This window comes from Zingiber officinale, chromosome 3A (genome assembly GCF_018446385.1).
Source record: "Zingiber officinale cultivar Zhangliang chromosome 3A, Zo_v1.1, whole genome shotgun sequence".
Classification (NCBI taxonomy): Eukaryota; Viridiplantae; Streptophyta; class Magnoliopsida; order Zingiberales; family Zingiberaceae; genus Zingiber; species Zingiber officinale.
This window is the reverse complement of record NC_055990.1, coordinates 141949064-141967057: the sequence shown is the minus strand read 5'-3', so window position 1 is coordinate 141967057 and position 17994 is coordinate 141949064. Positions and strand designations below refer to the sequence as shown.

General features: G+C 42.4%; 1 protein-coding gene across 1 annotated transcript; it reads right to left on the bottom strand.

Annotated features, from left to right (window-relative positions):
• Nucleotides 1-12089: 12089 nt before the first annotated feature.
• Nucleotides 12090-14027, bottom strand: LOC122050716 (WUSCHEL-related homeobox 9-like). Its single transcript, XM_042611602.1, has 4 exons — nt 13837-14027; nt 12933-13655; nt 12190-12386; nt 12090-12095 (listed from the first exon to the last, which is right to left on the bottom strand). The coding sequence occupies exons 1-4, from the start codon at nt 13967-13969 to the stop codon at nt 12090-12092; spliced, it is 1059 nt and encodes a 352-aa protein (XP_042467536.1). The 5' UTR covers nt 13970-14027.
• Nucleotides 14028-17994: the final 3967 nt, after the last annotated feature.

Genomic DNA, 17994 nt, shown 5'->3' with positions numbered 1-17994 from the left:
ACCCTCATCGGGGACCAACTTTATAAGAAAGCTTTTTTCCGGCCGCTTTTAAAGTGCATCAACTCGGAGGACGCGGAATATATATTAAAGGAAGTGCATCAAGGATCTTGCAGGGAACACCCAGGCGGTCGATCATTAGCTAGGAAGATCCTATTAGCCGGGTACTTATGGCCAACTCTACAGGAAGACACCGCTCGGACAGTGACCACTTGTGTTTCCTGCCAGAAATACCACATTTTCTCCCATCGACCGACGGAAGAGATGAAGGCATCCACGGTATCCTGTCCGTTCGACCAATGGGGAATGGACATCGTGGGACCCTTACCTATGGCAACCGGGCAGAGGAAGTTCCTACTGATAGCGGTGGACTACTTCTCCAAATGGGTTGAGCCTGAGCCACTGGCCAAGATCATCGAGCAGATGGTCAAAAAATTCATCTGGCAGCATCTCATATGTCGGTTCGGCATTCCGCGGCAGCTCGTGTCTGACAATGGGCGACAGTTCGTCGGACAGAAGCTCTAAGAATGGTGCGACGGGTACGGCATCAAGCAACACTTCACCTCTGTGGCATACCCACAGAATAACAGACAAGCTAAAGTCGCCAACCGGGAAATTTTTGAATTCTAAGGGTTCGGCTCGACCACCTTGGGGGCAGCTGGGTAGACGAACTCCTTGGCGTCCAATGGGCACTCCGCACGACTCCTAAGGAAGGAACGGGGGTTACACCGTTCCCCTTGGTGTACGGAGGAGAGGCGGTCGTACCAGTAGAGGTCGAGATCGAGTCCGATCGGGTGCAGCAATACGACGCGGACAACACCGAGCGGAGGCAACTGGAGCTGGATTTGGTAGATGAAGCGCAAGCTAAAGCAGCTGTTCGGCTAATGGCGTATCGGCAGAGAATGAAGCAAAATTACAACAGGCGAGTAATCCCTAGAGCATTTTAGGTCGGCGATCTAGTATGGAAGAAGGTGAAGCCGGTCGATGATGTTAGCAAGTTGAAGGCTCCCTAAGCAGGACCCTTCAAAGTCGTCGAGAAGCTCCGATCGGGGGCCTACTACCTTGAAGATCAAGACGGACGACGGTTGGAACGACCATGGAGCATTAACCACCTCCAGCCTTATCGAGCTGGGTAAAAGGTGCACCTGTGTAATTAATTACGTGAATTCCCATTCTGCGCTATCCTTTGAATACAGGAATAAGATCATGAAAACACACGGCATAACTAATGCTCGCCGAATGTCCAAGCTTCTCCAAACCGTCGAGCGGCGAAGTTAAACTCTAGAGTCGGACCGGCGACTATGAACCCCCCCGGCCTGAAGACCGTCGAGCGGCGACGTTAAACTCTAGAGTCGGACCGGTGACTATAAATCCTCCGGCCTGAAGACCGTCGAGCGGCGACGTTAAACTCTAGAGTCGAAGCGGCGACCATAAATATCCCGCTCGGAAGACCGTCAAGCGGTGACGTTAAACTCTAGAGTCGAACCGGAGACTATAAACCCCCCGGCCTGAAGACCGTCGAGCAGCGACGTTAAACTCTAGAGTCGGACCGGCGACTATAAACCCCCCGGCCTGAAGACCGTCGAGCGGCGACATTAAACTCTAAGGTCGAAGCGGCGACCATAAATATCCCGCTCGGAAGACCGTCGAGCGGCGACGTTAAACTCTTGAGTCGGATCGGCGACTATAAATCCCCCGGTTTGAAGACCGTCGAGCGGCGACGTTAAACTCTAGAGTCGGACCGGCGACTATAAACCCCCCGGCCTGAAGACCGTTGAGCGGCGACGTTAAACTCTAGAGTCGGACCGGCGACTATAAACCCCCCCCGGCCTGAAGACCGTCGAGCAACGACGTTAAACTCTAGGGTCGAAGCGGCGACCATGAATATCCCGCTCGGAAGACCGTCGAGCGGCGACGTTAAACTTTAGAATCGGACCGGCGACTATAAACCCCCCGGCCCGGAGTTCATGGATCGACAATTGAAAACCTGACTTATAGATTGGAGAACGACATCTAGAGGGTCCAGCCTTGGCAACACAAAAGCTCAACAAAACTTAGGGCTCACTAGTCACGTGGTTCAAATACGCACGGTGATTAGACAAGCGACCAAGGACAGAGATTCATTCATCAAAACTAACCGAGCGACGATTACAACAAAATAATGTCGGTCGGACGACCAATAAACATCCACGACTTCACTCTAAATAATTAAAAATCTCGTCCGGAATCGTGGTTAGAAGATCGGCGTGATCCCGGACGGGGATATTGAAGTCCTCAGGAAGCTGGCCCTTGGTCTTCAGATAGTCGGCCGTGGTAGTGATGGTCAACTCAAATGCTTGCACGAGCCGATCACAGGCTTTCTCCACAAATTTCTCCTAGCGTATATAGTTCTGCTACATGATAGCAACCCGGCTCGGCTCGGAGTCTTGATATTCTTTAAAGGCAGCTCGGGAGACTTCTAATGCGTCTTGAAGGGTCTTCAGATCACTCTGAAGAGTGGCCACCTTCGCCGAGCGTCCGTCCTTTTCAGTGGTCAGAAGTTCGGTCAATTCGTTGATTTTCACCTTGAGCGCTCGGGCCTCAACATTCTTTGCCTCCAGGTCGGTGATGACCTGGTTCTTCCTGTTGGTGGCCAATGTGATCTTCTTGTCATATGTTTTGACTTGGGCCTCTAGCCGATCCACCATGGTCTGCAAGCCCGAGGATCTGTGCCGCTCGACCTCCAGCAATTTGGTGGCCTTCTCCAGATCAGCCTTCAGCTCGGCGTAGGAAGGGCCTTGAAGAGGGATCCCCCCAGAGACCTTAAGCTTTTTGACTTCCTCTTCGAGGAAAGCTAAGCGATGGCACACCGCTATACTCTCGACCCAATGCTGCGATTTGGTTGAAAACGTAAAATACCGGACGGAGGATAAGAAGAAAAAGCTTGTAAGATTTACCCCAGTAGTTTGCTGCAAATAGTTGTTGTCGATCAGCGTAGGTGGCATCACGCCCACGCGCGCTCGGGCATCCTCCCAGACTTTTGCGAGGGCCCCCCGAATTGTTATCAAATGTTCGGGGCTCGATGGCTGGTCAGCCTTCTGCAAGTACTCCTCCATTGGTAAGTGGAGCAAAGCCTTGATCGTCCTGTGTCGGCCTGGAGTAGACTGAGTGGACACAGATGGGGCAGAAGATCGTCCGGTCGCCTCAAAGAGAATAAGAGATCGCTTGATTATCTAGCGGGCTGGAGGGATCGAGGTAAGGGGCTGAGCCGCTACGGGGTCGGAAGGCCAGTCTCCTTGAGATAGGGTCCTGTCGGAGGACAGCGCTTCCACATACGCAGGAGCGGGAAGAGTGTCCACCTGTTCGGACACGTGAACAGCAGAAGTGGTCGAGCGGGTGGGGATGCCTGTTCGGCGGCGTTTACGCCCAACCAACGGAAGCTCATCGTCATCAGATCCGTCTTCCTCGGGCCGAGCGGCCGATTGCGCACTCGGTGGAGCGATCTCCTCAGCTGCATCGGTGGTGGTCATCCGAGCGGCAGATGCCTCGCCCGCCGTCTGAACCTCTTCACTCTCACCTTCATGAGAGTCGATCGGGGTGAGGCCTAGTTTCTCCGCTTCCTGCGTGGCAGCCGCCTCTATCTCGGCTGCCTTGCGTTTCAGCATGCTGAACACCACCGATTTCATCATAGTCTCGGCTGCAAGAAAAAGAAAAGAAATCAGTTAGACACCAAGAAAAGAAGAGAAGGTTATTCCTTACTCGGGCCGTTCGGAAGCCGCGTTCGGATCGGGCTTAATCCGAATAGGTACACTTGTGGATATCCAGCTTCAACTCGGTTAGCAAGTTCGCCGCGTGCAGAAAAGCGGCCTCAGTCCGGTACCTTTTTAGGTCGGGGGGAGTCGGCAACAAAGTTTGCCATTCAGTCTGAAAAGGTGGTGACTCGGGAAAACGCAGGAAGAAAAAATGCTCTTTCCAATGCTTATTGGAGGTAGGCATTTTATCAAAGAAAACTAGACCGATCTGAGCTTGAAACAAGAAGGAGCCCAGCTCGGACTGTTTGGGGTAGTAAAAATAATGAAAGATTTGGGGCTTAAGGGGAATATGGTGCACCCGGAAGAGCACAACTACGCCGCACAGCAACCTAAAGGAATTTGGCACGAGCTGGCCGAGCGAAATACGAAAATAATTGCAAACTTCTAAGATGAATGGTTGGATCGGAAACCTAAGGCCACCTACGAATTGGTCGCGGAAGAAGGTAATAGTCCTGGCCGACGGGTCATGTGGTCGGTCGGATGACTCGGCCAAAACGAGTTTATGGTCAGAGGGGATGTCATAGGTATTGATTAGCTTGAAGACATCTCCCGAATCAAACCTACTCTCCATAGTTTGATACCAAAGACTGGGAGAGGGGGCAGAAGAACTAGCCATTATAGCCGGAATGCGAAGCAAAGGGAAAGCAGAAGGCAACGGAGGCGGTGAGCAAGACCGTGCCTACGGAGCGCAGACACCACCGGAATGCGAAGAAAAGCGCGTAGAAAACAAAAAAGGAATGGGCAAAGAGTTCTTACAGAGAAAAGGATTGCCGGAGAAGAGAAGTAATGGCCGGAATGCGGAGAATTGGTTCGTCGAAGAATAGAGCAAGAACCTTGAAAGAACACGGGCACGATAAAGTGGAAGCGGCGGAAGGAGAGGAGGTGGCCTTATAAAGGTTGGGCTCGAGCTGCAGGGACAGCCCGATGCAGGGCACGGGATCCGAGGAGCGCATCCGCCCATTAAATTCAAAGCGCTAGGGGTCACATCGAGCCTGACAGCTCGAGCAGGCGATGACGACCGCCTGGCCACGTGGCATCATCCCACTGGGCACATTTAATGACCCCCATTACGCAGGCGAGGGTGTGTGCTCGGCCTTAATGGCGAGAATTTGCACAAATTCCGAGGAAACTCGAAGGACATCAGCGTTGACCGACGTTGGGTCGGCAAGACAACCACTGGCAAGTCGAACTCTCCAAGTGTCAGTGAGTTCCATGCCGAGTGGCATTCTCATCAGATACGGAATGGCCGTCATGTCGCCAGGCCGATAGTCCAGTCAGTCGGACTTATTGCCTCCTTCGACTAGACTTGAGGGGGAGGCACGTGATCCGGTAGCAAAGGAGGGGTCCCGTACGGACAGAGGTTAATGACACGTGGAGGTCAAGGTCGAGATGATTATCGTAAAAGGAAGTGAGCCGAGCGGGAGGCCACCTTGCCGATCGTTCGCAGAAGAAGGCCAGGTCGGTAAGGAGATAACTCGGCTAAGGGCCGAGTTTCCGACGCTCAGGAATTCATATACGACAGCTGATTGGGCCGAGCGGCCGCTCAGCTAGGCCGTAGGCCAACGTAGGCGCTATTCATCCGAGCATATGATTGAGTGGCCCACTCGCTTGGCCTCGCCTGCGTCCCTCCGGCTGACCAGTATGGTTGAGGCACGGTCCCGCTCGGCCCGACCAGTATGGTCGAGCGTCTCTCCCGCTCGGCCCGATAAAAGACAGAAGGTGCGGAAGAGTACAAAGGCGGCGACCACAGATATCCTTCTCGGGATATGTGTCACCGACAGACAGCATGGTCGGCGGCCGGACCAGACAGAGAATCGTACGGTGGAAGTTGCCACTGTCATGTCAGAGATATGCTCGGACGGTTGCAGTATGGCGTCAGGCATGCTTTTCTGACACAACCATTTAGATGTATGTTTGGGGAAGCGCGCACGCGTCGATGAGCGTGCACACGCCTCCCCGGGGGCCTATATAAGGCCCCCCAGACTTCGACGGAGGTATGCAATCAACGATACTGTAGCTACAGTTCTCCTTATTTTGCTTCAAATTTCTTCTCGCCTGACTTGAGCGTCGGAGGGTCGTCGCCGGGAACCCTTTCCCGACCTGACTTTGTTGCAGGTTTGCCGGAGGTTCACCTCATCCCAGCATCATGCGGAGCCAACAGAGAGCGCCACGTCCCCAGCTTTCATCAACTCACAGCTCGGACAGGATCAGACACCAATAAAGTGTTCAATAATAGAGGGAGAAGATGCTAAGAGTTTTCTGGACCAATTGGCAGACCGATTCACTTTACCACACTTGTTACGAAGTTGGTAACCATATAGTACAGTGATAAAGGAAATATAAGAGAGTACATTATAGAAATGTCAATATAACAACAAGTCTGAAGCACTAAAACTTGATATGTCTGAGGGTATGCTAGTGCATTTCGTCTTGATATCTTTACCTGCACGGTTCACTCTTTTTAAGATATCGTATAATACTCAAAAGAAAAAGTGGACATTAAATGAACTCATTGCTCAATACAAGCAAGAGGAAGGAAGACTAAAGATTGAGACATTTAAGAGTGCTCACTTAGCATCTGGTTCTCAAAGTGCGAGCAAGAAGTGAAAGAGGATCAATAAGAAAATAAAAGGAAAACAAATTATAGATTCTAGAGGCAATGACTATAAGGAGCACAAGAAATAAGATAAGAAATTCACTTGTTCTTTTGTAAGAAGAAAGGTCATATGAAGAAAAACTGTCTCAAGTACGCCAACTGGCGCGTAAATGGATATTTAAAACTAAGCAAGATTCAAGGGGTCATGTCGAGAAGTATACAACTCGTCTTGTTGCCAAGAGATTCATTAAAGAAAATCTTGATTACAAGGAGACTTTCTTACCTATGTCGACAAAAGACTCCCTAAGGGTAATTATAATACTAGTAGCTCATTATGATTTAGAGCTACATCAAATTGATGTAAAACTACATTTCTTAATGGAGACATAAAGGAATATATATATATATATACACGATGTAAGCAGAGTACAAAGAAGTTCATTTATGGTTTGAAACAGATGTCTCATTAATGGTACTAGAAATTTGATCAAGTGGTTACCTCATTTAGATTTAAAGAGAACTTCGTTGATCAGTGTATATATTTTTGGTACAGTATGCACCAATGATCAAACCTAAGTTTTGATAAATGACAAATGGATTAAAGTTAGATGTGTTGTTAATCTAACCTTTCTACCAAATGTTCAGGACTTGACTAGTATGACATCAGGCTGAAATCCAACTAGATCTAGAGGACCTGATAGCTAGTGTAGAAGTCCAGATAAGTCAATGAGTGACCTGATATCTGGCGGGAAGTCCAGCTTGGTCTGCGGGATCTAACAGCTAGCTGAAGTCCAGTTAGGTTTGTGGACTTGACAACTGAGGGGAAAACCTAGTAGACGGTAAGGAGTTAAGTGATTCTGCATGGTAAAATAAGTCACTGGAGGAGAGTATTCTAATGATGACGAGTCCCATTTGAGGACTTTAGGCGTAGGTCCAATTTAGGTTCATTTCAGAAACCTAAATTGAAACCCTGACTAGATCTTGATCTTGAAGAGACATGATCTAATTACTAAATTGCTTAAGTTTTGCTGGACTAACTCATTTTGCAAGGAGAAAGGAGCACAAAATACCTTGGGTGAATAGTACCCGAGGCACCTTCCATGTGAAGGAAGGCGCCTTCGAGAGCTTGGAAGACGCCTTCAATCGGATAACGCAGAAGACCTTGACATCGATAAGAGCTGGTTTTGGGGGATAAGAGTTGGTATTGAAGGCACCTTCAGTGGTGTTGAAAGTGCCTTCCATCCCCTTTATACACAACTCTTCTACAAGCTTCTACGCGTTCATTCAACGTTTTAACTGCTCCGACTTCGTGTTGCTGCTCTACTACGACACTACTGCACCAGTCTGCTGCTGAGAAGTCATCCAATACCGAGCTTGATCCGTTAAAACTACACATGTTGGGTAACGAAGTTTCCTTGTGTACTTAATTATTGCTTAAAGGAAAGTGTAGCTTGTTGCATTTTTCCTATTCTTTTTATTGTACTCGATCCCCTCTTCCGACGATTCTGAAAGAGGTCTTTAGTGGATTACCCGTCGATAGGTCCGTGAGATCTGGATCTTAGAGTAGGAGTCACTGAAGGCTCCAAACCAAGTAAAACCAACCGAGTTCGCGTACTTGTGTTTTTTGCTTTCTATTTTTGTGTTTAATTCCGCTACGTACTTTTGATTTCAAAAGTAAAAGATAAGTTTTCTAAATCACATGATTCACCCCCTCTCACGTGTGTAACGATCCTTCATATATGTCTAGTTCAATGGGAGCAAGTTTGTTATACTTATTTTGTATGTGGATGATATATTGATTGCGGACAATAATAAAGGTATGTTGTATGACACTAAGTCATTTCTATTTAGTAATTTTAAAATAAAAGATCTTGATAAAGTATCTTTTATTTTAGGCATACAGATCTATCGTGATTATTCAAAAGGTATTTTTGGACTTTCACAACAAGCCTATATTGAAAATATGCTTATAATGTATGGTATGCAGAACTATACACCTGGTGACACACCTGTGTTCACGACTTTTACTTGAAATAAAAGGGATGAAACAATTCCCATATGCATCAACAGTGAGAAGTCTCATGTATGCACAATTTTGTGCTCGACCAGATATAGCATTTATAGTGGAGATGTTAGGCAGATATGTTAGTAATCAAGGACCGTTACACTGAAAAGCAATAAAGAAAGTAATACGGTATTTGCAAAGAACTAAAGGACACATATTCACGTATCGGAGATTAAATCACCTGAAGGTGATTGGATATTCATACTGTAATTTTGTTAGATACTTAGATAGCAGGAGGTCCACTTTGGACTATATTTTTATGCTTGCTAGAGGAGCTATATCTTGGAAGAGCATCAACCAGATGCTAGTAGCCACTTCTACTATGGAGATAGAGTTGGTAGCATGCTATGAAACATCCAATCACAGGATTTAGCTACAGAACTTCATCACAACATTGTAAATCGTTGATGACATTGACAAGCTATTGGAGATCTACTGTAATAATAAAGTCGCAGAACTTTATGCTAAGAATAACTACAGTTCATCGAAGTCCAAGCACATTGACATCAAGTTGTTAGCGGTTAAAGAAAGAGTTTAAAGTTGTCAGATCTTGGTAAAGCACATCAGCACGGATTATATATTGGTCGATCCACTCACCAAAGACTTGGTGCCTAAGGTGTTTCATGTGCATTTTGTGGATATGAGAGTCATTCTTATGGAAAAAGAACTCATCCAGTGGGAGTCTATATTATTTTATTGCTCTATATTTGATAATAAAGATAAACATTTTGTTTTGATTATTGTACGTACTTAATGTTCAATACATTCATAGGATTTTATTTGTTTGTTACACACTCTGAAATATAATATCATGATTTACTGCTGTTGTTTAGCATTTGATATTTGTAAATATGATATATATTCCATTTGGGAATCATAAGATTTAGATCATGATTTGTATTATTGTTTAGCAAACAGTACTTGTAAATATGTTCAGACCCTTTTGAGTCACTTAGGACTAGTTGAAAATTGACATATATTGATCATATTTTATGTAATTTTCACGCTAAACGTCCACATCTTGATATATGTCATTAATGATATTAGTATTGTGATTATTGTTGGAGCTGGTTACGATCATACACAATAGCTATGACCTCTTTAGTTCTATACCAATGAAGTCAATGGACCAGATTGTTAATAAAGGCATTTTTACCTATAAAGTATGATATCAACTAAAAGTTATATTTGTGTGTTGTCTATAATCACATATAGCCCAAGTGGGAGATGTGAAAGATTGTTGGATTTAATATCCCTTAAGATAGGCTCACATGTGATTGAAGAAATTTGCGATACCAAAACTCGTTAAGTGATCTAACTTAAAGTTATTTGGTTTCAGGTTATTAGATATGAGTTCAATCTGTAGAACTCTTGAGTCTAATCCGTTATTATTTATGAGCTGATAAGAGATTGAATTCTTATATAAAGGAGAGACCCCCAAGAGTTTAGGGGAATCTTGACAAAATTTTTGGTTCCTTATTAACCTAGAGTTTTTTGCGCCGTCACTCCCTAAGCCCCTTGGAAAATCTTCCTTTCCGCTACATCTTCTTCACATGAATTAAGCTAACGACACTAAAGATAAGGACATGACATTTTAATCAGATTCTTTGTCTATTATAGTTTCTTATGTGTTGTCATCTTTACTATATAACTAGATCTTGATTAAATTTATTCTTTATCTTTTTAGATTTATTTATTTGTTCTTATCAAGCATGAGGTTAAGAAAACAATTAATTCTATTTAATAGAAGTGTCGAATAAAAAATATATATCGGGTTTGAGATCATTTACTTAAATAGTAGACAATCATTTTTTTTAAATATGAGGATCTCAATCAAATTTCTTAGAAATATCTTTTTCCTTGAAATGTTCATTTAACTTTTGATTTGTCAATAATTATCCCAATTCATTGACCCCTATTCTGTTAAAGTTTTTTGAATTGCTTTTATAATCAAATCATAAAATTAATGACTTAAAATACAAGTTTTTGATGAATTGATAATATATAATTAACTAAGATCTAAGAAGTTTAAATCACCACAAAACTTGGAAAAATACACAAGTTCTTTGACCTTTGATCATTAATACTACTACCTATGAAATAATTGTATATATTATTATCATTTATGAGGTAATAAATAAATTAACTCGAGCATGTTTAAGTGTTTTTATAATTTAAAAATTAAAGAGAGTGAAATTTATTTATTTATTTATACTCTTAATTAAATTCACCATCAATGCACACAAATCAAAACGAAAACAAAAGTGGCATGGGATTGAATGATTTCCCTCTCGAAACTCCCACGCCAAGCACGAGAATGGAGATGGGAATAGAAGTCATTGAGATAGTGGGGTTCTTGTTGCATGCCATTGCCACTTGGCCGCTGGCCATTGCTGAGTTGATATTTGCAGGCCTATTACGTGAACTCCTAATCCTATACACGTAGCATAGGATAGATACACCAGCATCTATCTGCCTATCAAATCTAATCTTTCAACTATGGTCTGTCACTGTGTTTGGTTTGACGACAAACCCTACTTTTGACCAACTTTTGTCAGTCAAACATCCGTTTGGTCAACGGTTGGATTGATGCATGAATGATGCGTTCCATCCTCCATTTCATTTCCTTTCCTTTCCTTTGATGACTAATTAATTAATTAATTTGATAATATTTGCAACTACTCATTCTCAATTCCTTGTTATAGAGAATGTTTCATTCCATTCTTTTATACATAGATAATTTTTAATTAACCTTTTTATAATTCAAATATTCAAATTCCATCCAACTAATTTAAGTGTAGAATATTATTTCATTTAAAATTTTGATCCTCTTATTATTTTCCATCACATCCGTGGAGAAATTCTATTTATTATTACCAAGCAACTATTTTTATTTTTATTTTTATTTTTATTTTTTTTTGTAGATTTAGGGTTTTTATTTGATATGGTAGTTCGTAACATGGACCCGAACTGAAATGGGCACCACACACGATATGAGTTCACTTGTTAAAAACACACTAACATAAATTACTAAAGAATAATTAATTTAAATATGTTTATTATAAATTTAAATTACTAAATTAATCTCCTGTTGATTATTATTTTTAAAAATTATATATTCAAATTTTGGAAGGATTCAACTTAAAGGAAATGTTTTGTTGAAGATATCCAAGAATATATTTTGAGTGAAGATTAAGATAATGCAAGTCGAAGCAAAGGTCAATGTCAAATGATGAATCTTTCCTAATTATACACAACAAGTACACTCTTCATGCTATAGAACTAGCACTTGTATGACCTGCGTACAAAGAGCTTGCGCAAAGTACCCTTGCCATTTTTAATTAAGTAGTTAATTATTTCCTTCTAAAATGCCAAATTAATTATGTGCTTAATTTTCTAGGTTTAAGTGATCCACACCAAGAAATAAATAACACCATGCAACTAGTTTTGTCTATGAGAAAATATTGAAAATAACATATATATAAATCCCTCGTTACATTACATATTTAATCCCAAAAGTTCGAGGAAATTAAAATCAACTAGCCAATCAAACTATATATGCTTCGTGCTCATAAGACTAAATATATATATCACGTTGCATTTGGATATATCAACTAGGTTCATTCTCTCGTCTCCTAAGTCAAGCCTGCATAGAAATACAAGAACATTAACTCCAATTAATTAATTGAAATAATTTGCATCAATGAAGAGTTAAATCAATTCGTAAAGTATAATTTAACCAAATAGTAAGAAGCTCCGTGTTGAAGCGGATGAACGGTGATGCCCAATTCATTGGTGACCACAGGGCGGCCGGAGTGATCGAGAAGCAAAGCCTCACCGCCGAAGGCCTCCTTCACATTCAGCCGCGACCCGGGCACTATCTCAAATGCAACCTCGTTGATGAACACAGTCGATCTTCCTCCTCCTCCTATTAGTCCTATAACATCAAATATTTTGCACAAAATCATTGAAATGGCCTAAAAAATTTTATAATTTACTTTTTGTGAATTAATATAATTAATGCCATGCACACGTCCGATATTTTCTTCTCGTCCTCCTCCATCTTTTCGAGGGCTGTAAATTCTAAACCCCCTCGAGAATCTCCATGACAAGACCCAAACTACTCCCCTCCTGATCCATCACACCTCTCATGTCATCACGCCTTTCATGCTCGTCGTGTTAATCAAACTTTGACAAATCCCAACACTCGAAACCTCCTGCACCTGCCATTAATTTCCTCCCCTTCTTCAGGTTTGGCACGTGCAATCACCTTCCTAATCTCTGCAACTAAAGAAAGGTTGTGCTGTGTTGTGGGACTTGCCTACACCTATCCATTTTGTAGGTACTTGTGGCTAAAAACCCTAGAAAGATTGAAGTGAAAGCACAGGGTGTGTCATGGTGTTCATGCACATTAATATTTTCAATGAAGTAAAAAACAGTTTTAAAATGCAGAAATTGTTGTTTGACAATCGATCTCACTTACCTTGTATCTCAGTGATAGGGTTTGTGGTTGTGGTTGTGGCCGTCGTGGTGGTGGTGGCGGCGGCAGCAGTGGTAAAAGAAGGTCCAGTTCCATAGAGATGGTGCAATTGAACAGCAGCACTCTTGTTTGGGGTTTGCCCTAAGAGCTCACCCCACAGGGCGGTGGAGCTGATGTCGGCGGTGGCGGCGTGGAAGCCGGCGAAGTACTGAAGGTTGAGGAAGTGATCTCCTATGCCGCTGAGGTCCAGGGGCAGATACGTTTGGGTATTCGTCAATGAAGCAGCCGTGGTCGGAAGTGGAGGAGGTGGTGGCGGCGGCGGCTGCGGCGGAGCTAATTGCATGACTTGTAAGGCTTTTCCGTACCCCGCGCTGGATTTCTCCGGCGAGGAGGAGGAGGAGGAGGATGAGGAGGTGGTCGTTATCGCTGCGACGGTGGTGGAGGAGGGGGCGTTGGTAGTGGAGGGAAGAGCAGGCTGGGGGTTACTGCGGCCGGCGGCGGCGCTGCCGCGGAGCTTGCTCTTGCTGCGGGACTTGCGGTTCTGGAACCAGTAGAAGACGTTGGCGTCGCCGACCTGGCCATACTCCTGCAGCCGGGCTCGGATCTTGCGGATCTCCTCCCGCGGCGGGTTCACCAGCCCGGAGTTGAAGATCGCCTCCAGGATCCGGATCTGCTCCGGCCTAGGGTTCCACCGCGGCTTCGGCTCAGGGCTCCTCTCCTCCAACCCTACAAAACCACGACATCAACAACGACCGCATTTACTCAAATTCAAAGTCTCGGCGTTCGAGCGTTTAGGGTATAGCGATAAACCCGGAATAACCCTAGCTACAAACCCGGAATAACCCTAAACCCCAAACGATAACCCCGAAATAACCCTTTAAATATGGAAGAATGAAGTAAGTAGGACCTGAGGAGTAAGGGGTGGGCTTGGGGTGGCAATTAGGGGAGGCACTGTCATGCTGCTGCCACTGGTGGTGGTGGTGGTTGCTGCAGGGTTTGGACTTGAACATGCTGGGCCAGTGCCTGTTGGAGGAGGCCATGATGATGGTGCTGATGATGAGAAGGTGCAGTTTACTGATGGTGGAAACTGGAAACACACACACACAACACAGAGAAGAAAGAAGAGAAAAAGAAGCTGATGTTTTGCAGCAGTGCTGTTTCTTTCTTTGCATTCCCTCCCTGACGACTCTTATAGTGGGCATGCTTCCACCTACTCCTCTACACAATTTATAGCAGCACATCCAGCAATAAATACAATTATGTATGAATTAATTTTAAGTAATTATACATCGAAGGTACAAAAGGGATGCAGAAGAGACAAGGCTCATTTTGCTGGGGCTTTATTTGTACTAGAAAGAATAGCATCAGATAAGCAACACTAGGGCAGATGTATGTTCACTCGTCATAACAAATGTGGAGGAAGAAGTGATGGATGGTGTATGGGTGTTAACCCATATAGACCATCTGTCGAAACTCGGGTAATCGGTCACAGTCTCGACTCGACTAGATATATATATATACATCAAATTGTTGATAAATATATAAACTGTTCTGATTTAATGGATGAGAGTTATCTTTATAAGAAAAAATAAATTTTAAAAAAAACTTGAGATATCTATTCATTTAATTTGTCTATATAAAAAAGTACATTATCTGCCATCTTTTAATGATTTGGCTTTTTGTGGAAGAGTAATTTCGTTTGCTGGGATTTTGGAGGGGTATTGAATGAAGAGGGAAGAAGGTGGAAGAGTTAAGTTATAATTAAGAATTTGTGCATTAAATTTAATAAGGATATAATTAAATAAAGGAGGTTGTTGTGGGGGAATAAATGCAGTAAAAGGGAAGAGGTTTGAGTTTGATTGGAAAATGAGAAGAGAGGGGAGAAGTAATTGCAGGAGTTTGGGGTTAATTATTTTGGGGAATGGATTGGATTGACTCGAGGGATCTCTTTAGTATATATTTATCTATTGATTATTTAATTAATTTATAATTATGAAAGGTTGGTCAATTAATAAATTAAAGTTGTTTTTATTACAGGAAAAAAGATGAGGTACATATTTTTTTTTTTTGGTGAAAAATAATCATTTTTAATCAAAATAGACAAAAAAAAAAATGAAAGCAACTTTTAAATGGATTAGAAAAGCAATTAGATTTGTTTATTTATAACCCATAGTTTATGAAGTCTTGAATATTAATCTTCAGGAAGACTTAAATGTATTAAATAATAGAGAAAACACGCATCCATACAATTATATCTTATTAATTCATAGCCCCAAGATAGGGTGTCATGATTAGACTTTTATTGATGGATTAGGGATTTATATTATTAAGATTTTTCTCTATTATTTATATTAATATCATTAAATTTATAATTTTGCTTTTTTATATTTTTATTATATATATTTTAGTTTGCAAGCTCAGATCACCCGGGTGCACACGAGTAAAGTGAGTAAGGGCATATGTTGGGAGGCAAGTACGTCCAGTTCAGCATATCTGGCTCAGAGACAATCTGTTGGTATATTGATCTCTCATTCAATACATTCAACGTAGTGTAGAAAGACCGTATGATCAAAGATAAAATAAAATAGCTTATCAATAAATATAATAAAAGTTCAATATTTATAGCAGGCCCGAGCAACAAAAGTTTCCCAGTTTAAACCCACTCAAACGCGAACACGAACTGTCAAAAACTGACAAGGTGATAAATTTATGGCATGATTACATACCATAATGAAACTATTAAGTTTTCAGTCCATCAAGCTTTCTTTCACTAGATGAATTGACAAATGAAAATTACATCAAGTAATTTTTTAAAAATATATATATCTGGAGTAGAACGTTATATGATCAGCATGACAAGTAAAAGATGGAGGTGGAAATTCTACGGGGTCGGACGACACCAATCCCATCACCAACACAAACTTAACTAGCTGCAAAAAGACAGAAAGAGATGGAAAGAGATAGAGGAGAGATTAATCAATGGAGGAGAAAACAGTAAAGGTGATATGCAGTACAAACTCAGGACTCGAGAGAAGAAGAGAAGGGAAAGCGGAGCAAGAGCAGCGTACCCATGCATGCAGTGTACTGTTTTGTGTATGGACTTGGAAGTTCCTCTCTCAAGCAAACCACCCGTCACCAATCCCATTGATCATCATCATCACCGCCACCAGCAACAGCGCCATATCTACCTCACTGAGAACGAGACGGTGAGAGAGGGGGTGCATTTTTAATTTTAGTTGACTGTTGTGTGGGGTATCTTGATGCTGCCGTGTGAAGGGTGACATTATTTATTATGGCATGTCATCCTCCCTACGCTAAGGTACTACTGTGGGGTGGAAAGTATTATATTGGTAATAGAGAAGGATAGTGTCTAATGGTTTAGATTATGAAGTTATTGTTATACAGAGTTTTCACAGCAAATAACATGATCATTTAGTCAATCAAGACTAATTCAACCGCATGCAAATTAGTTTGATTCGAAGAATCTCATGTAGTTGATCCTTGGTAATCAGCTAGTTGCCTTCAGATGGTCAACATGTGTAAAATAGGTAGACTCAACAAGAAAATAACACCAGCTGCAAGACAATATTGGTCAAATACATAGTGTAATAGTATGATCAATACTTTTGACAACATTTCCAGACATGTGCCAAGCTCAAAGAGCACCAGTCAACGTAGTTAGGTCATCCAAACCTAATTAACACAAATTGGCATACTAGTCTTATCTATGAATTATGCCCATACCATAACAATCATCAGTCATCACAAACTTTAACAAGACTAATTGAACACGTCAATTCAATCCTCAAGCCGTTCCAAAGAAACTATCCAGTGTGCATGACAAAAATAGCAATTTTTATGCATCATTGGTAGATTTGTACGAAATCAAGACTAGAACAGTTAAAAGTGCATAACGATGCTTCTTCAAAACTGGAGGAAAATTAATCATCTTCTCTAAGACAAGAACATTTAACAAATTAGGAACTAAACCTGCAAAAAATTGAATCTTATATTAGATCACTGCCTACCAATTAACAATATACCTCATTCGGTTACAGAGATCATATACAAGGTTTGATTTTTATTAGGACGTCTGCGACCTTCCTACTTACCATTAAAAAGGGAAAGCAAACATGCTTTTTGAGGTGTGAGAAGGATGAGAGTAAAGGTGATGGAATACGTGTGTATATATGTCTCCCTACAAGTGCACTAGATTGCCAAAAATCAATTAATGTTCAGCATCTCCACATATGCTCACGCGCATGGATTTAATGCACGGGGCAGGCATGACCCCGACCACATTACCATGCGAGAAATGGTAGCCCTAGTTAATAAATGCCAGTACATATTATTAATCCATTGAGTTATGGTTTTGATGGGTGTCGAGTGGATGCATGAGCACATTTATTAAAGCAGCAGGGGATGGAAAGGGCCAAATGTAAGAGAGAAGGCACTGAAAATTTTGAAGTGGGTCAGCGTCTGATGAGGGCCGCTGTTGTAGCTGCACACCAACTAATCTATGCATCTGCGCTTAAAAAAAGAGACGGGGGCCTGTGTGACTCTGTTTGGCCAAGGATGTGTTACGTGAAATGACATGAATTCATTTTGCAGAAAAGAAAATTCATAGAAGCAAATATTAAAGCTAAGTGTGTGTGTATACATATATGGATGATAACATTGAAGTACAAGCAGTTGTTAATTGTCTCTCCGCTCAGGTAAACCGAGTCTATCGATATACCTGGACCTGGACTGCTTGGTTAAGCTCAAGCCCATAATAGATTGGACCAAGGCTAAGCTCTGGAATTGATCACCAAGGGAGTATGAAATCGTCGTTGAAGGCTCTCATCAATGTCTATTATCTGCATCAAATCATCAACGAAGGCAACTGTAGTCACAACAAAGATTATCCAAAGTCATTTGCAAGCTCAACAATAACATGAGGGAGGGATACAATATGTATTATTCTAGTCCCACTAATTATCCACTCATCTTATGCCATATCGGGTTCAAATCCTCTCTTCAATAGGTCAAAATTTTCAATACTAGGAAACGTTCATTGGGTGCT